The sequence below is a fragment of the Lontra canadensis genome, unplaced genomic scaffold, assembly GCF_010015895.1.
Source record: "Lontra canadensis isolate GAN:19392208 unplaced genomic scaffold, GSC_riverotter_1.0 scaffold27, whole genome shotgun sequence".
Taxonomy (NCBI): domain Eukaryota; kingdom Metazoa; phylum Chordata; class Mammalia; order Carnivora; family Mustelidae; genus Lontra; species Lontra canadensis.
Genome location: NW_022631021.1, coordinates 3,279,936 through 3,297,734, shown reverse-complemented (window position 1 = coordinate 3,297,734; position 17,799 = coordinate 3,279,936). Strand labels below are relative to the sequence as shown.

The 17,799-nt window shown below is 43.3% G+C and overlaps 1 protein-coding gene across 1 annotated transcript in view; it reads left to right on the top strand.

Annotated features, from left to right (window-relative positions):
* CD109 (CD109 molecule) overlaps positions 1–17,799 on the top strand; it is a 129,878-nt gene that overhangs the window by 22,028 nt on the left and 90,051 nt on the right. The window contains exons 4-5 of the mRNA XM_032864356.1: positions 5,442–5,672; positions 12,266–12,391. Coding sequence (XP_032720247.1) covers positions 5,442–5,672; positions 12,266–12,391 — 357 coding nt within the window. The remainder of the gene's footprint in view (positions 1–5,441; positions 5,673–12,265; positions 12,392–17,799) is intronic.

Sequence of the window (17,799 nt, the reverse complement as noted above, 5' to 3'; positions counted from 1 at the left end):
TTGATTGTCCTAAAAGTCCACTCCTGGAGAAGTTGAAACTACCATTAAATCTTAGTTTGCTCATCTGGGAGCAAGCTAGTTCACCTTGGATCGGTGGTTTTCTTTTGAACAACTTTCTACTTAATGTAGAATCAGCATTACCTGATGAGCCAGGTTCCCCCATTTCCTCCATTACTTCCTGAAGGTTACTTATGAAACAGATTCAGGAATCACACTCATTTTTCTGCTGGGGGTGGAGTGGAGTGGGTTGTTCCTAGAGAATACAGTGCAGCCAAACAGTGCTTTATAAAAATTACTTATATTCCATGGCTATTATTTCTTACCTATTATGTTTGTGCTTTCCTTACTAAGAAATAAAACTGCTTTTCTACTGTTAAATAGAAAGTAGGGAAAAAGAGGCAAAGCAGGTGGAAGGGGGGAAACCCAATCTCAGTGATAATAAAACATTGCATTGTGTTCTTGTACCCTAAAACATTAGAAGCTGGCCATACGCTGTTGAAAGAATTTTCTAATAAATGGTTAAAGTAAATCCTATGTAATACAATAGTCCTACAGCAGAAGGTGGTGGGATTTAAGTCCATGAACCACAGTTAATTTTTTTATTTTTTAAAAAACATTTAATTTGGGGCGCCTGGGTGGCTCAGTGGGTTGAGCCTCTGCCTTCGGCTCAGGTCATGATCTTAGGGTCCTGGGATTGAGCCCCACGTCGGGCTTTCTGCTCAGCGGGGAGCCTGCTTCCCTCTCTCTCTCTGCCTGCCTCTCTGCCTACTTGTGCTCTCTCTCTCTCTCTCTCTGTGTGTGTCCAATAAATAAAATCTTTAAAGCAAAACAAAACAAAACAAAACAAAAACCATTTAATTTATTTATCTGAGAGAGAGAGAGAGCCCTAGGGTTGGGGGAGGAGCAGAGGAAGAGGCATACTTCCTGCTGAGCAGGGAGCCATGGGTGAGGCTCGATCCCAGGACCCTGAGATCAGGACCGGAGCCCAAGGCAGACGCTTAAGTGACTGAGCCTCCCCGGCACCCCCAGGAACCACAGTTTAAAGTCAACTGTCTGGTTTCTTCAGAGAAGCCTGCAGGTGCACAGGCTGGAAGTGCAGAAGGGCTGAGCAGGGAAGGCATCAGGCGGGATGAGGGCCCCTGGGCCTGTTCCGGTAATGTCAGTTTATTATAAACTGTACCTGGCCAAACTATCATTAAGCTGGAATTTGGCTGCTCTCACTCTTTTAAGTCTTAACTGTGTGAAATACAAACTCCAACATCCTGTATTTGTCTTTAATATTAATGCCTTTTCTATTGTTGTAGATATAGCAATTATCTATTGAAAGCTTTACTGGAGATTATATTTAGGACTATATCCCTTTTCTAGTAAAACAGAAGTTTAAAGACCTAGTCATAAAGTGTCTGGGAAAATGTGATAATTCTTGGCAAAAATAGAAAGTTCTGTATTGTTACGAGTTTTTAGTTAAAATAGACCCGACTTTCAGAGTATGCTCTTGGAATCTCATGTTTGTAAATGTAACGTTTTGAATTGTTTTTTAAGGTTCTCTCGAGTTTTTGCTATAAAATATAAATATTTTGACTGCATTGAAACAAATGTGTTTTTAATATCCGAATAGCCTATTGTTTCTACTTTTGAAACACTAAAGTCAGCTTTTAATAAGAAGTAAATTAAAAAACAATTGATGCTTAATACCAATATTACTTTTGCAGAGAGTGTGCTAGGAGAAATTTCTTTTATTCTCTCTGTAAAGAAGTCCAACTTAAAAAGAAGGAGTGGCTTTTAAAGTTGGAAATGTTTTTAAAGTTTATTTTATGTATAATTAATATTTAAAAATATATGTATATTTAAAGATTTTATTTATTTATTTGACAGAGAGATTGAGATCACAAGTAGGCAAAGAGGCAGGCATAGAGAGAGGGGGAAGCAGGCGCCCCTCCGAGCAGAGAGCCTGACGCGGGGCTCGATCCCAGGACACTGAGATCATGACCTGAGCCGAAGGCAGAGGCCTTAACCCACTGAGCCACCCAGCCGCCCCTAAAAATATTTTTTAATAGAAACCATCCTCTTAAATTCCCCAACTTTATTTTGAAAGTTATTTGAAATCTCCACTACTCTTAGTAACTAGCATTATTAATGAAGTAGAGTAGGATAAATGCTATTGTGTTGTCTCAGTTTCCCTGACAACTGATCTTTTAGAGAGGACAAGATGGTTTTTGTCAACCCAGATTAGTTCCTTGCCCACCAAGGGACCTTTTTAAAAATGTTATTTATTTTTATTTTATTTTTAAGCAGTCTCTCTGCCCAATGTGGGGCTCGAACTCACGACCCTGAGATCAAGCATCACATGCTCCACTGACTGAGCCAGCCAGGTGCCCATCCAACAAGGACTTTTTTGAGCATACTTTCCTTCCATATCTTGGGCAAAGAGCAATCATTTCCTCAGAAAATTTGCATTCATGTATACACAGAATAGACTTAGCCTAATGAGAATCTTGCATGCCCAACTCAGATGCTGATCGATATTTTGCTGATCAAAGCCCCTTGATGTTGTGCACTCCCTGACTCTTGTCCTGCTGCTAGACAGTGTCATCTGTGGGCATTGTATCTTTCTCCAGCCATCTGTTCTTGGCTCAACATACAGGGGTCCCAAATCTCTGTGGGCAAATAATTGGTACTTGTATAAGAGATATGGAAATCTCTGATGAGGGAGCCTCTTCATTACCAATCCTGGGAGCTCTTTCAGTAATTGTGACCCCAAGAAGGCAGAAGGCAGTTGATCAGCGAAGATTCAGGAGCTAATACCTTCTTGTGTCCTCTCCACTGTGAGGAGCAGGTTACAACCCATCCTAGGTCTGGTACAGAGAGAAACTTCCATAGAGATTGCTTAAAATCCATGGTGTTTTCTTCAGTCTCCTTATTCTGCCCTTGTGCTGTTAACAATGGAAAACTAAGGTCTCTACCATGGCTTAGGATTTCTGGTGCCATGCAAAGTCTGTGGGGACACCCCAAGGCATATAGTGATGCCCTGTGGCTTGTAGCGTTACCACTGCTCTGCTGATACACTAGGTTCACTTATCATCTCTGACTTTCCAGCCCTGGGATTAACACTGAGGCTTTGAGCATCTTGAATTATGTAAATCTTACATATGCAGGAGGGGGAGGTGAGATTTCTAATAGGGAAGTTGAGAAAACAAATTGGTGTGGGGGGGAAGGGATGTGGGGGGCGAGGTGTAGCTGAGAGGAGCAGAAAGATAGTACCGTCTCCTCCTGAGGCAGTGCAAGCGCTCCCTGAAGGAGGATGGATAGGAGAGAAGGTTTTTGGACACATTGTGTGTTATTTCTGTTTCTTTAACTCTTCGATGTTCTAGTGGTTAATGGGCCTCTTTAGTTTTGGCCACTGCATCATGGATTTGTCATAAATCTTCAATCCGCTCTCTGTTTTGGGGCCTAAAAATGATCAAACTGTCTCCAGATCATGAAAATCAATCCTATCAAATATCGTATTTTAAACACGAAGTATTTATGAATCTTTGCCATGTGTAAGTCTTTGATAGGCTGGCATAGACTGTGTCCTGCTTTTAGTATTAAAATATCTATTTAAAAGAATCTGGGAGCTGAAGTATCATTTGAGAAAATGGAATATAAGAATGCAGGTTCCAAGCTAGACTCCCAGCCCTATGAGGGTGACCGTCTTTGGTTCATGTTGTATCCCAAAGACTCAGAACAACCTGGAGACAGAGGTGCTCAAGAAATGTTTATTGAAGAAAAGCAGAAATTTGCAATGGAAGTTATTTGAGTGTGATGCTACTAATTGTTTTTTTCTAACTTTTTATTAAGAAATTTGCAAATATACACAAAACTTGAAGGAATTCATAGTGAACCCTTTTATACCCACCACTCTGAGTCTCCCATTAACATTTTACCGTACTTGCTCTATAACATGTCTCTCTGTCTCTTTGTCCATTAATTCATCTTATTTTTTAAATGTATCTCCACGTAAATTGTGGACATCAGTAATTCTCTCCCTAAATATTTTTTGCTGACCATTTTATTGGTGCTTTGTGACGTTTCCTTTGTATTCTTAGCCATCTTGCTAGCTTCCAGGTAGCTACTATGACTGGAAGGTCTCCGAGCTTTCTGTGGACAAAACTTATTTGCAAGAATGGATCAGAATTTAGTTTTAGAATCGCAGGTTTATTAACACGAAAACCAACTGAGAGTCAAGGATGCTAAGTCGTCTGTTGTGAACCGATTATCCCAAAGCTTTGGCATTAAAACAGCAATAAACTTTTATGGCTTCTCACAATTTCTGTGGGCCAGGAATAGGGGAACCGCGGAGCTGGGCTGTTCTGATTTGGGATACTGCAAGATGTCAGTTAGACTTGCAGTCACCTGAAGGATTCCCAGGGCTGGGGATCCTCTGTACAGGAGCTCATTCATAAGGCTATCAAGCTGGTGCTGAGGGAGGCCTCAGTTTCTCCCTGCAGGCGTCTCAAGTGTCTTCATCACGTGGCAGCTGGATTCCTCCAGAGTGAAGAATCCGAGAGAGAGAGAGAGAGAGGGAGAGGGAGAGAACCAGGCAGATGCTATCCTTTCTATGACACAGCTTCATTCTCTTCTTGAGAAGCAAGTCCCTAACTCTGGAGAAGGAGACTCCACCTTTGGAAGGGCCGAGGGGCAAGAGTCAGGGAATGGTCGGACATGTTTCAGAGCCAGCCAATGGAGGCTTTTAGTAGAGTAGCATAGCTCATTGTGGGTTTGCATCTTTGCTCCTGACCTGGAGCAACTTCCCAAACTCCTCCAAGCCCCACTTTCCTTGCTTATAAAACAGGTGTTAGTAGGAGCACCCGCCTGGAGGATTGTCGTCAGGTGCCACCGGTCACGCAAACTGTTGAGTAAGGCTTCTGGTCTGTTCATGCTGGAAGGTAGGAATTCTGTCAGTGAGGGCCTTAGGAGAGCAGCAGTAGTGTCCCGATCCTTTCCAGGACCGCAACTCGTGCTGTGCGGGTGCAGGAAGCGTGTCCACGGTAGGAAAGAACTAGAGAGAGTACAGCAAGGAAAGAAGTCTTGTGCAAATGTGCTTTTAACCAGTGGACTGCCTCAACTAGGGGGACATGGAAAAAATGTTGAAAGATATTAGATATCCTAACCCACAGCGACCATGAGGAAGAATTTGCTCTGGGAATAGGAAATGACACGGTCACTGCTGCTGAGCCCTCCTTTCCAGGAACCCTCCAATTTAGCTGGGGAGAAAACTGCAGGATGTTAGGAGGGAATACAAATTGTTTAATGTCGGTGCCTAGGAGGGGTGAGTTTTTCAACGTGGCAATTGCTGTTAATAATACTATGGATTTAAATGTTTTAGTCTGACTTACAATTAAAAACACTTTTAAGGCAAAATGAGAATGTCATTTGTCTGATCTCTTTATTTTCCCCAGCTACCTCTGAACAGTGCGGATGGGATCTATGAGCTGCGTGTAACTGGATGGGCCCAGGATGAGATTTTATTCTCTAATAGTACGCGCTTATCATTTGAGACCAAGAGAATGACTGTCTTCATTCAAACAGACAAGTCTCTATACAAGCCAAAGCAGGAAGTGAAGTTTCGTATTGTTACACTCTTCTCAGATTTTAAACCTTATAAAACTTCTTTAAACATTCTCATTAAGGTAAGTGCCAGACAGAAATAAAGTAAGTTCAAGTTATCTCACTAAAGCTCTCTTTGAAGTCCTGTTCATGTTATTTTAGAATTCACCATGGGTAAGCTTCCTTCCCAACATGAGAGTGCTCTCTCTCGGAGGGGAGATGGTAGAACAATGGGTTCAGAGCTTAGGCTCTGGAGTTGGGACAACTCGGGCTCCAGTCCTTGCTTTTTCATTGATTAATTCATTGGTCAAACATTTATTGAGCTTCTGTGTTCAGGGCCCTGGGATGGGTCAGTGAACAGAACAGATTAAGTCTCCTACTCACATCAAACGTGTATTTCAGTGCATAGTGTGGAGACGGACACTGAACAAATACATAAATATGTGTATGAAGTGGGACGCCTGGGGTTTGGGTGGCTCAGTTGGTTGAACAGGTTGATCTTATGGTTTTGAGTTGAGCCCTGCATTGGGCTCTGCGCTGGGCAAGTAGCCTACTTTAAAATAAAAGAAGGTGTAGGGGTGCTCAGGTGGCTCAGTTGGCTAAGCGTCTGCCTTCGGCTCAGGTCATGATCCCACAGTGCTGGGATCAAGGCCCGCAGTGGGCTTTTTGATCAGCAGGGAGCCTGCTTTTTCCTCTACGTCTGCCTGCTCTGCACCCTGCTTATGCTCTCTCTGTCAAGTGAATAAATAAAATCTTTAAAAAATGTATGTAAAAGAGTTAGTGTGTGTGTGTGTGTGTGTGTGTGTGTTAAGAGAGAGAGAAAGCGTGTTTGTGTTTGCTATTTTCTCTAGGGTTGTTAGGGAAGTCCTATTTGAGCAGAGACCTAAAGGAAGTAAAAGAATGAGCCCCTAGAGAGGGAACGGCTTGTATAAAGGCCCTGAGGTGGGAACTTGTTAGGTGCATTGGGGGAAAAGAGTCCGATAGTGTCACAGAGAGTGAGGGGACAACTAATAGGAGATGAGGTAAGATATAGGTAGGTGGGTTAGAGGAGGGATCGTGCAGGATCTTCTTATGGGTCATGATATGGACCTTGGATTTTATTCTGAGTGAAATGAGAATTCACTGGAGAATTCTGAGGACAGGCATGGTGTGATTTGGCTTATAAAAGGATCACTGTCTGCTCTAAGAATAATAGCTGCTAGTTGTGTGACCTGGAGAAAATGCACCTCTCTGAGCCCCAGTTTCTTTATTTCTAAAATGAGTAAAGGTTATCTCACAAAGGTTTTTGTGAGATAATCCAAGCAAAGCATTTAGAATTATGCCTGCCGCATAGTACATGTTCACTAAACATTAGCTCTTATGTTTATGGGAATCCCCTATGGCAGGAAGTCATTTGGCCTCTGCTTCTCCAACACTCTGATGCCCCAGAGGCAACATAGTTAGACTGAGTGCTTTCCTGTGAGAACCAAGATGAGGACGATTGAGATCCGGCTGGACCTGCTTTTCTACACTTAACGCTGAGGAGAATATGAGACATTGGATCACTACATGGAAACAGGGTGGTGACCAACCCATCCCTGTTTTCCTGGGACTCTCTTTTGATAATACACCTGAAAGTCCCTGGTCCCAGGATCCCTCTTGGTTACCCTAAATGTTCTGATGAATGCCATAGGATGGAAGGCAAGTTCAGGCTTTTTTAGTTCAGTATCTTCCTATTCTTTTTAACTTTTTTGTCATTCTAAATTAAACTAAAAAGCAAACAAAAATCAAGCAGACATGTATACGTGTAACTTCAACCCAGTCTGTCTTTGTAGTAAACACAACGTTGGTTGGCATGGTGCTCGATGCATTTTCTTGAATTTCCAAGAATTGTAGCTCTGTGAATTTCTGCCTTTGCTGTGTGTTGGAATGTTTATAAAGGAGGTTGACATAGTGAATAGCATTTCTTTCTTTTTTTTTTTTCAGAGATCTTATTTTACTTTATTTTTTATTTGAGAGAGAGAGAGAGAGTGCACGCAGGCAGTGAGGAGGAGCTGAGGCAGAGGAAGAGGGAGAAGCAGACACTCCACTGAGCAGAGAGCCTGTCTCGGGGCTTGAACCTGGGACCCTGAGATCATGACCTGAGCCAAAGGCAGACGCTTAACTGACTGAGCCACACAGGTGCCCCAGAGAATAGCATTTCTAAATTCAGATAGCTCTCTAAGCAGGGTTTTATGGACTGCATTCATACCATCTTTCAAGTCAACATCTGCCTATTTCTGGCTGTTTCTATCCAATCTGCCTTGTTCTACCTGTGGTAATAAAAGTCAGCACTGGATAAATTGCCTGCTCTAGGCATTAATCTAGAACTACTGGATTAATGCTGATGCTGGACAAACACCTCCCAGGAGTTTTTGTGAGGATTAAGTGAGATAATTTAAGTAAAGCATTTAGAGCGGTGCCAGTCTGTGCATTTATTATTTTGTTTCTCTACACTGCTTTAGGATCGCCTTTGAAACCTTCAATTTGTACTCTTGGGCTCTTCTCTCCAATTCTTTTTTTTAAAGATTTTATTTATTTATTTGACAGAGAGAGATCACAAGTAGACAGAGAGGCAGGCAGAGAGAGGGAGGGAAGCAGGCTCCCCTGCTGAGCAGAGAGCCCGATGTGGGACTCGATTCCAGGACCCTGAGATCATGACCTGCGCTGAAGGCAGCGGCTTAACCCACTGAGCACCCAGGCTCCCTCTTCTCTCCAATTCTGAGCTTAGCTTGACACATCTGACTTTCTCAGATGTGATCAGAGAAATCTCTGGTCCTAGTTGCGTGGCCAAGATGTGGCCCTCTTGGCCAGGGGCGGGGGTTTAGACATGTTAGAATTCCACCTGGAACCCGGAGTGTTTGGGCACAAGTGTCTGGGCAGGAAGCCATCCTCTGCTCTGTGCACGCAGGCAGTGCGGCTGGGGTACGAACTCAGGTCCAGCGGCCTCCTTCCCTCTAACTTGTGGAAGCCAGATCAGAGCATTGATGCCCACACTGCTGTCCTCCTTCGTCTGACAGCAGTCATTTGGGCCAGACTGTGATGTTTTCTCCATCTTTCAGTGTGCGATAGTCGGTTTCTTGGCAAAACTTTTCCCAGAAAAAAAGTAGAACTTGCTCTAACAAAAGAGCCTCAGACTTGAATCCTTGGGTACGCCCTAGGAGAGCACCACCTGCAGGCTACGGTGGAGAAGTGCACCTGATGGCTGAGAGGCCGACTTCTCAGGACCCATCTTGCCTGGTCAAGAAGACAGTCAGTGACTGGGGGGAAAATCAGAGGGGGAGACAAACCGTGAGAGACTATGGTCTACAGGAGACAAACAGGGTTTCAGAGGGGAAGGGAGTGGGGGGTTGGGTGAGCCTGGTGGTGGGTATTAAGGAGGGCATGTATTGCACGGAGCGCTGGGTGTTATACACAAACAATGAAGCATGGAACACGACATCAGAAACTAATGTTGTACCGTATGGTGACTAACATAACACAATAAAAAAACAAAACAAAACAAAAAAGACAGTCAGTGATACTGTCATAGCAATGTAACGGGACCGACAGTACACTTGTGAACACAGCATAGTGTATAAACTGTTCAAATCACTAAGTTGTAAAAGAAAAAGAATGGCTGTAGGATGTAGCTAAAATATTGATTGTCACAGCATGTTCGGGGTGATCAGCGTCTTTTTTTTTTTTTTTTTTTTGGTCACCGGATATTATTCATTTTGTTGCTTCAGTAGCTGACCTTCTCAGGATGAGAGGGCCTTCAGAGCCCTTTCAGCAGTGGTAAAAACTTGCCCTAATTCCGGCTTCCTTCAGCTAATCTGGGCTCACACTTTGGAAATAAGTGCCTTCGACACTGGCCTGGCAGCTGGCTCGGGGCTTCTGCCCTGACTTCCTTCTTGAAGAAGGTGTTGCTCCTTGTCCAGGTGAATGACCTTGCCTGGGGAGGGGTGTTGTTGGGGTTCTATCTTGTGATTGCACCCTGGCCCTGCAGCCTGGAGCAGCTGGGGCAAAACCACGACCTCATCCCCGGTGACGTGAAGGGCCACCTTGTTTAAGTGACTTGACTTCTCCAGTTCTCCACTCCAGACAGACCCTGGGTGCATCATCCAGGACTCTAATGAGTGGCCGAAATTCTCCTTGGGGATGCATTCTGCAGCCAGGGAGCTTGTGGCTGGAGACAGTCTGGCCCAGGCAGCAGAGACTGTGCTGAGCTGAGACACCTGACAGAGATCCTGGGCCATCTAAAGGTGACTGTGAGGGCACAAGGGGCCACTTTCCCAGCATGTCCAGCTGTGGTGGCTGTGGCGGCTGTGCCAGGGAAATGGTTCACATGGTACCTGGCAGTCTTTCTTGCAACCTCGCAGGAAATGATGACGTGCAAATGCGGGGTTCTGCTCTGATGCCCTGTTCACATCCCGATGTGTGAAAACTTCTGGTGTTTCTATGCTCTCTGTGTTTTTGGTGACAGGCCCAGGTCTAAGACAGGCTTGAGCAACTGGGGAATTATCTCGTTCACTCCCAACCCTCCAGATCCTCTGGACAAAGTCATCAAAGACTTCACTTAGGACATCCTTTGCTTGTGAGGCCATGGCCCCACCCCAGAAAAAAGTGTACCAAAATAATGCACCAGCAGAGTACGATCATTCCTTTCCACAGAATTTAAATGACACTGGGAATTACTGTTATTTTTTTATTTTTGTCAGATGGACAGAAGAAAAATGGTATATTTTTTTCATTTTCACTTGCATTCCCTTTATTATTAGACAGCATATATTTATTCACTGTTTGTGTTTTTTTCCTTGGGTTTTGAGTGTTTAGACTTTGTGGGCCTCGCATGCATCAGGCTGTGGCAGGCACAGGAGAGCCGACTGCTGATTAGAGTGACTGTCCTAGGAGTTGGCCAAGGGTGGTGATCTGCTCAGTCTCGACTTGCTTTTGGTTTTTGGTTTTAACAGTGAGTTTCCGGCTTACTAGACTGTGCCATACTCAGTTCTTGGCATTGTACTTAATCTATGACTTTCACGTTCTCCCCCACTCAGGAAGAGGGGTTTCTTCTGGCTTCTAGTAACTAGGCTAACCCACTACCTCTGGTAGAGCATAGGAATAAGGGAAAATATTTTATCCTGCTCTCAGGAGCTCACAGTCTGTGTGGGGACAAAAACCCCCATATATTAACCACAAGTACCTTACATAGTAATATGTTCTCAAAAGGGGTAAACTCCAGATATCGTAGGGCTCTCCAGGAAGTGGCCATTTCATCTGCTGGTGGCGTGGATAAGAGGCAAGATACCGGAGTTTATTGTACCGACTGGACGGCAAGGGAAGGCATTCTGGGCAGCAGTGGTAGAGACCTAGATGCCAAGACTTTTGGGGGTGAATTGCAAACAGATCTGTGTGTTTGGAGGAAGATGAGCTTAGGAACGTAGATGGAGTCAGACTCCTAAGTTCTGTACGCCGTGTAGAGGAGTGTAGACCTCATTCTGTAGGCAGACAAAAGCCAGCATCACCTCGTGGTCCAGCATAACGATCACATCCGGTGTGTCTTCACTGCCTGTTGTGTCAGCAACGGGACCAAGCATGTTGACCACTTTGTCTCAGCCTGAGATTTATGTTTCAGATGGATAGCACTGTCGGTGATGGGGAGGATGTCTTGGAGGGGTGACACTGGAGGAGGGAGATTAGTGGTAATGGTTAGAAAACAGGCCGTGCTGGCCGGATGTGAGGATGGAAAGGAGGAGAAAGATGAGAGAGAGGTTAAAGAGCTGGAGCTGACAGGGCTGGGAATGGGAGAGGGATCCGGGATGGCTGCTGGATTGGCTTGGATGAATTCTGCGTGAAGGGATTATTCCCTTCCCCTGTTGTCTGGGAGAGTCTAGGACGGAAGGGTTTTTCACGTATCCCCTTGGGTGAACATCTTTATGATACATTTTTTGGATTTAAAGGCACATGGGTTTGAATCCTGAATTCACCTATTACTTACAGTTGAGTGCTTACCTAAGCTCTCTAGGAATCCGTTTTCTACTATAATGGGAGGACAGTCCTTCCCTGGGGGAGAATTACAGATTTTAAAAAATTTTTATTAAAGATTTTGTTTACTTATTTGACAGAGAGCATGCACAAGTAGGCAGAGCAGGAGACAGAGGGAAAGAGAGAGGCAGGCTCCCCACTGAGCAGAGAGCCTGATGCAGGGCTCCATCCCAGGACCCTGAGATCATGACCCGAGCTGAAGGCAGACGCTCAACCCACTGAGCCACCCAGGCGCCTGATCGGGTGATGTGTGATTGTAATGATTGAGTGATGTGTGATTGTAATGATAAAACACAGTGCCTGACACACGGTGACCCTTGAATACACGAGGCCTGTGATCTCTACAGTTAACAGTAACAACACAGGTTTGGTGTTGTACATGCCATTGTGTTCCATGTCGAAGGAAATATAGTTTCGAGAATTAAAAGGTGGAGCAGAATAAAGATGGGGAGTATGAGAAGGGAAGAATTTTGGTTGTCTTCTGTCTCGTAATATATAGCCAACATTTTCCAAAACCTCTCTCTATGGCCATATTTTGGATGTGCCTGGGAGTGCTTCAGGGCATCATTCATAACCAGATAGGGTACACATGTACGGCAGTCTATACAGTTAACATGTACGGTTTTCATTGTAGGACCCCAAGTCAAATTTGATCCAACAGTGGTTGTCAGAACAAAGTGATCTCGGCGTGGTTTCCAAAGCTTTTCAATTATCTTCCCACCCAATACTTGGTGACTGGTCCATTCAAGTTCAAGTGAATGTGAGTATAAACGTATTTTTAAGAGGAATGCTAAAATGATTTGAATAGGTTAGGTGGGGAAGGAGCTCCAAACTCATTTATTCAGTGAATAGAAAAATGTTAATATGAACATCTGGACAATTTAGGTGGTTTATTTTTAATATACTGTGTTTGTCAATGGGTTAGCTTTCATGGTAACATATTAGAGTTCTATTCATTACTGCTTTTTTCTGTAACATAATGTTTGAAAGTTAAAACATTGCATTTTAGTGTAAAACTGATTAAATAATGTTTATTTTATTTATTAAGTGTACACATTGAGTATTTTAAAACTAAACAATGAATACATAGTTATTATTTGGCAGATTTTATGTCTCTGAGTGATGAGATTGGATTAACCTACTTCATCTTTGTTTTAAAAAACAGTGATTTTGGGAGGAAGGTAGGGGGTGGGGTAATTGGGTGATGGGCATTAAGGAGGACACTTGAAATAATGAGCAGTGGGTGTTATATGCAGCTGATGAATCACTAAATTCTACCTCTATGGCTAATAATACAGAATGTATAAACTAAATTGAATTTAAATAAAAAATTAAAAATGAAAACCACAGTAATTTTAAACAACCACAGCAATTTTATGTTCCCTAGTCCTCTTTCTCTCCAGCTTTTCCACATGCTTCCTTTGTTCACTGCCAACTTTTGTAGCTCTGAGACCCAACAGGGCAGGTGCACGGCAACATACTCATCTCTCTGCCTTAGGTTTCCTCTTGCACATCACTGTGTGATGTTTGAAGACTCACTGAATATTTTTCCCATTTTCTTCGATATTTATTAAAAAATGTACAGATACGAATTTTGAGCTCATATGAATATGAGCTTTTAAAAATAGTTCTATTGAAATAGCTTCTCACTGTTGACATTTTGGCGACAGCACTTTTCTGCAGGCCTTATCAGGTGCGCTGGAAGATGTTTAGCATTATCTTTGCCCTCAGCCCACTAGATGCCAGGAGCAGTTTTCCCTTCCCTCCAAGTGTGACAACCACACACGTCTACACATACAGTCAGGGTCCCCAGGGGAAAATACCCTCTCTCTCCACCTCTGAGAACTACTTTATTAGAAGGAATAATCATTCATTAACATCAGACCTTGAGTGGGATAAAAGTACTAAGTACTTCAACAATAAAAATTAAAAAAAAGTTTCCCCTTTTGGTTAACATGTTTTGGGGTGATATCTTAAAGGCAGAACTCGTCTCTCCTTGCCAGCACGTGTTTTGAGCACCCACGGAAAGATGAAGAGCACCGTCGGCCTGCGGAGAGGTTGTGCTGCCTAGGGAAACACGTGGGCAACAAGAAAATATAGAGGGGTGCTTGGGGTTTAGTGGGTGATGCGTCCTGGGGGGACCAGATGTTTGCGCTTACAGAGAAGGAGGAGCGTGGATGTTTGGGAAACTTCAGAGAGAGAAAGCTGTGTGTAGAGTCAGGGAAAATGCAAGAGAGCCTCACAGGTCTGGGGGTGTGGGAGAAGTTTGGTGTTCCTCGAACGTGTGGAGAGGGATGGGAGTTGAAGGTGAGGACGTACACATGAGTTCGAAGGAGTTCAGGGTTTATTCTCAGTTCCCACCTTTGATTTCACCTTAAACTCTCTGGGATCAACTGCTTATTTATCCATCCATCTGCCCTAATTTCCTTCTGTCCCTCTATTTAGTATGTGGTGAGGGCTTACAGGGCCGTGGTGGATACAAGGAAGTGAACACGCGGAATCTGTGTCCTTGAGGACCGTCGTTGTGCTGACATGAAGAGTAGGGTAAAAGCTGACTAACACAAGCGTGACAAAACCAAGGCAGTGCAACAGCGGGAAACGGCCAGGTGCTGGGTCAGCGAGCTCTGAGGTCTGTCAGGTGCTTCTAAAGAGGGTTTATCGTAAGGATGAGCACTGATACTTTTGGGGACACAGCTCTCTCTGTCTCGTGTGGCCTGTGTCATTCTCCTCTCGCTCTTCTGTCAACCTTTAAATCCGAACCGGTCGCAGTGGCTCTGCTAAATAGCCATCATCTCAGAGCCCGACAAGCCAGTGTCTTCACCCGTGGCTGGCAAGTGGTGGACGGGCTTCCCTTGGGTCAGGTGTCCACTGTTGGCTCAACCAGGGACAGCTCTGCACACTGGCCAGGTGGAGTTGCAGCCTCCAAGGGGTAATTTATTCAGTGAGTGGTGACCAGAATATGTACCAGAAGACAGGGCGATAGAACAGTGGAGAAGATTTTGGAAGATGTGAGGTCGTAGGTTGGAAGATTTTCAGGATTTCTCATGCCGTGCTTTGTGGACTCAACCCATCATGTTGCTTTGGTAGGAAAAAACCACAAGGAAATTCAAATAGTTGACATGATTTGGCTTTTACCGACCTCTAAGCCTTGTTAAGTGCCACCCTTATCCTTGAACCCTGTGCTTTAGACATTTTATGTCCTTTAAGTTTCTTAAACTCACAGTTCTGCCTGATCCCAGAGCCTTCCCATGCTGTTCCCTCTGCCTGTAATTCCCTCTGCCTGTAATTCCCTCTTGCTGTAATTCTAGATGCTTGCTTTTGCCCTTCGGGCATCATCTAAAATGGCCTGATCCCTCTAGACATTCCCAGAGCACTCTGCTTCTCTTGCTTCATTGATGTCACTTTTAACGGGTGGTACCTACTAGACTGTGGTCTTTTGGGGTCTGATCATGTCTGTATCTCCGTGACCTAGTGCACATTTTGCACTTGGGTATTAGTCAATATTTATTAGGTGAGTGTATTAAAGCTATATGATAATCATTTGTATTGAACTAAACGTAATTTCCCCTTTTCCACATTCTATAATGCATCTTCATCTTTTAGAAGACAAGCATATTGATCAGGTACTTATTGTTGGTGATATGTTTTTTCCCCCCAATTTCATTGAGGTACATTTGACAAATAAAATGATAGGATATTTAAAGTGGACAGTGTGATTATTTGATAGACATATACTTTATGAAAGTATCCCTTCCAGGTGATATATTGTTAAGGCACACACTAAAGGAAAATAAGCACTTTAATTTAAAAAAAAAAAAAAAAAAGTCTTTTAAAGGCCGCCAGGGGTCAGTATAATCAAAGAAATGTTATGGGATGCAACCCAGACTGAGTATTTGTCTCTGGTTTTTATCTTTCCTTGACTCCTGCATAGCATTCAAAGACTGTTTATTGCTTATTATTAAACTCTTTTTTTCCCAGCAGTGAATAATGACTCTGGTGAAAATGTATTTATTATTTATTTTATTTATTTATTTATTTTTTTTAAGATTTTATTTATTTATTTGACAGAGATCACAAGTAGGCAGAGAGGCAGGCAGAGAGACAGGGGGAAGCAGGCTCCCTGCCAAGCAGAGATCCCGATGCGGGTGCTCGATCCCAGGACCCTGGGATCATGACCTGAGCCAAAGGCAGTGGCTTAACCCACTGAGCCACCCAGGCGCCCCAAAATGTATTTATTATTTAAATAGTCCACCACGGTAAACTATATTTTTGTTTTTCTAAGGCAGTGACCATTCTCAGTATAAATCTCAGGGAGGAGAAAGTATTTATTTCAGAAGAATGTTTGAAATTCCATTTGTCTCTAGAAAAAATATGGAATGATACTAGTATTAGACTTATCAGAGCTTTGATTTGTAGTGACTGTGCAGATAATCAGTGTGGCATTCTTAAATCACACTTTCGGCTAGGTCAGGGAAAGCATCCTATGGGTGAAGCACACTTGGTGGGTTCCTTGGCATTTCTACAACTATAAAATGTACCATTATGTGAATGAGTCATTTACTATATGCTAGCCGACCTGGATTACTGACATTGCTTTTGACCTTCAAGTACTGCATTTTACTTTCAGGATTTTAATAATGAGTAATTATTTTGATTTAGTTGAATTTCTAGGTTTTTATTATTTTTATCTATCGTACAGTATATAATGGTAGAGCATATGAGGTTCCCTATATATTCATAGACCTGCATTTTTTACAATGCCAATTTAATTAAATTGCAAAGCTATTCATGATGATGATAACTTTTTTGAAAAAATTTTATTTATTTATTTGAGAGAGAGAGAAACAGAGAGTGAGAGAGATAGCAGAAGAGAGAGCCCAAGCCGGGAGGAGAGGGAAAAGCAGTCTCCCGCTGAGCAAGGAGCCCGACATGGGGCTCGATTCCAGAACCGTGGGATCATGACCCGAACCAAAGGCAGATGCTTAACCGATTGTGCCACCCAGGCGCCCCGATGATGATAACTTTTAAGCTCTTTTAAAGTTAGTAAAATTTAGTAAGAGCACTGATTTTTTAAAAAGATTTTATTTATTTATTTGAAAGAGAGAGTGAGAGTGAGAGAGAAAGAGAGAGAGAGGGAGCACAAGCAGGGGGAGCAGCAGGCAGAGGGAGAAACAGGCTCCCCGTTCAAGCAGGGAGCCCGATGCCGCACTCCACCCCAGGACCCTGGGACCATGACCCATGTCTGAAGGCAAAGGCTTAACCGACTGAGCCACCCAGGTTCCCAAGAGCACTGATATTTTATGTGTGCTACTTCTGCATATACTTAATTTCTATACCTGCTTGGAATGTGGACAGTTCTTTGCTGCGATGGGAACCGTGCTTCTTTTGAAAAGAATCACCACCCTTTCTACTTCTTTCAGCTCCCTGCCCCCAACATCCTTTCTCCCTTAACTTCAGGGACACTGTGACCTCCCCTTAGAAGGAAGAAGTTAATTTTAGCTGTAATACCTCTTTACAGAAGTGTGTGTTACAGAGTTGCTATATTTCAGGTACATTCCAGGACAAGTAGGGAAATGTGCTCCAATTTAATAATCATCCTACAAATATCCCTTGGTCAGTTAACTTGTGAGAGTTAGACATTGCTTGTATTTTCTTTTTTTTTTAGTACTTCTCTAGGTGTCTTATCTCTCTAGGGATCTATCTCTTGACTCGGATCCTTGGCTGTCCCAAAGAGTTACACATTTTTTTCTCATTTTTAAAAACTTTGGTAAGATAGATGCAGAATTTACTCTCTTAACTATTTAGGGTACAGGGCAGTGGTATGAAACATACTCACATTGTTATGCCTCCTTCACTGGGCTCCATCTCCTGAACTTTTATCCTCTTGCAGAACTGAAGCTCTGTAACTAAACACGAACTCCTCATTCTTCCTCTCCCCCAGCGGGAGGCAACCATCGCTCTCCTTTCTGTCTGCGTGAATTTGACTATTCTAAGCACCTAATACAAGTGGAGTCATACTGTATTTGTCTTTCTGTGACTAACTTATTTCACTTAGCATGATATCCTCAAGGTTCATGCAGATGGTTGCACATGTCAGAATTTGCTTCCTTTTTAAGGCTGAAAAATATTTCATTGTATGGGTATGCCAGGATTCATTACAAATGGTCT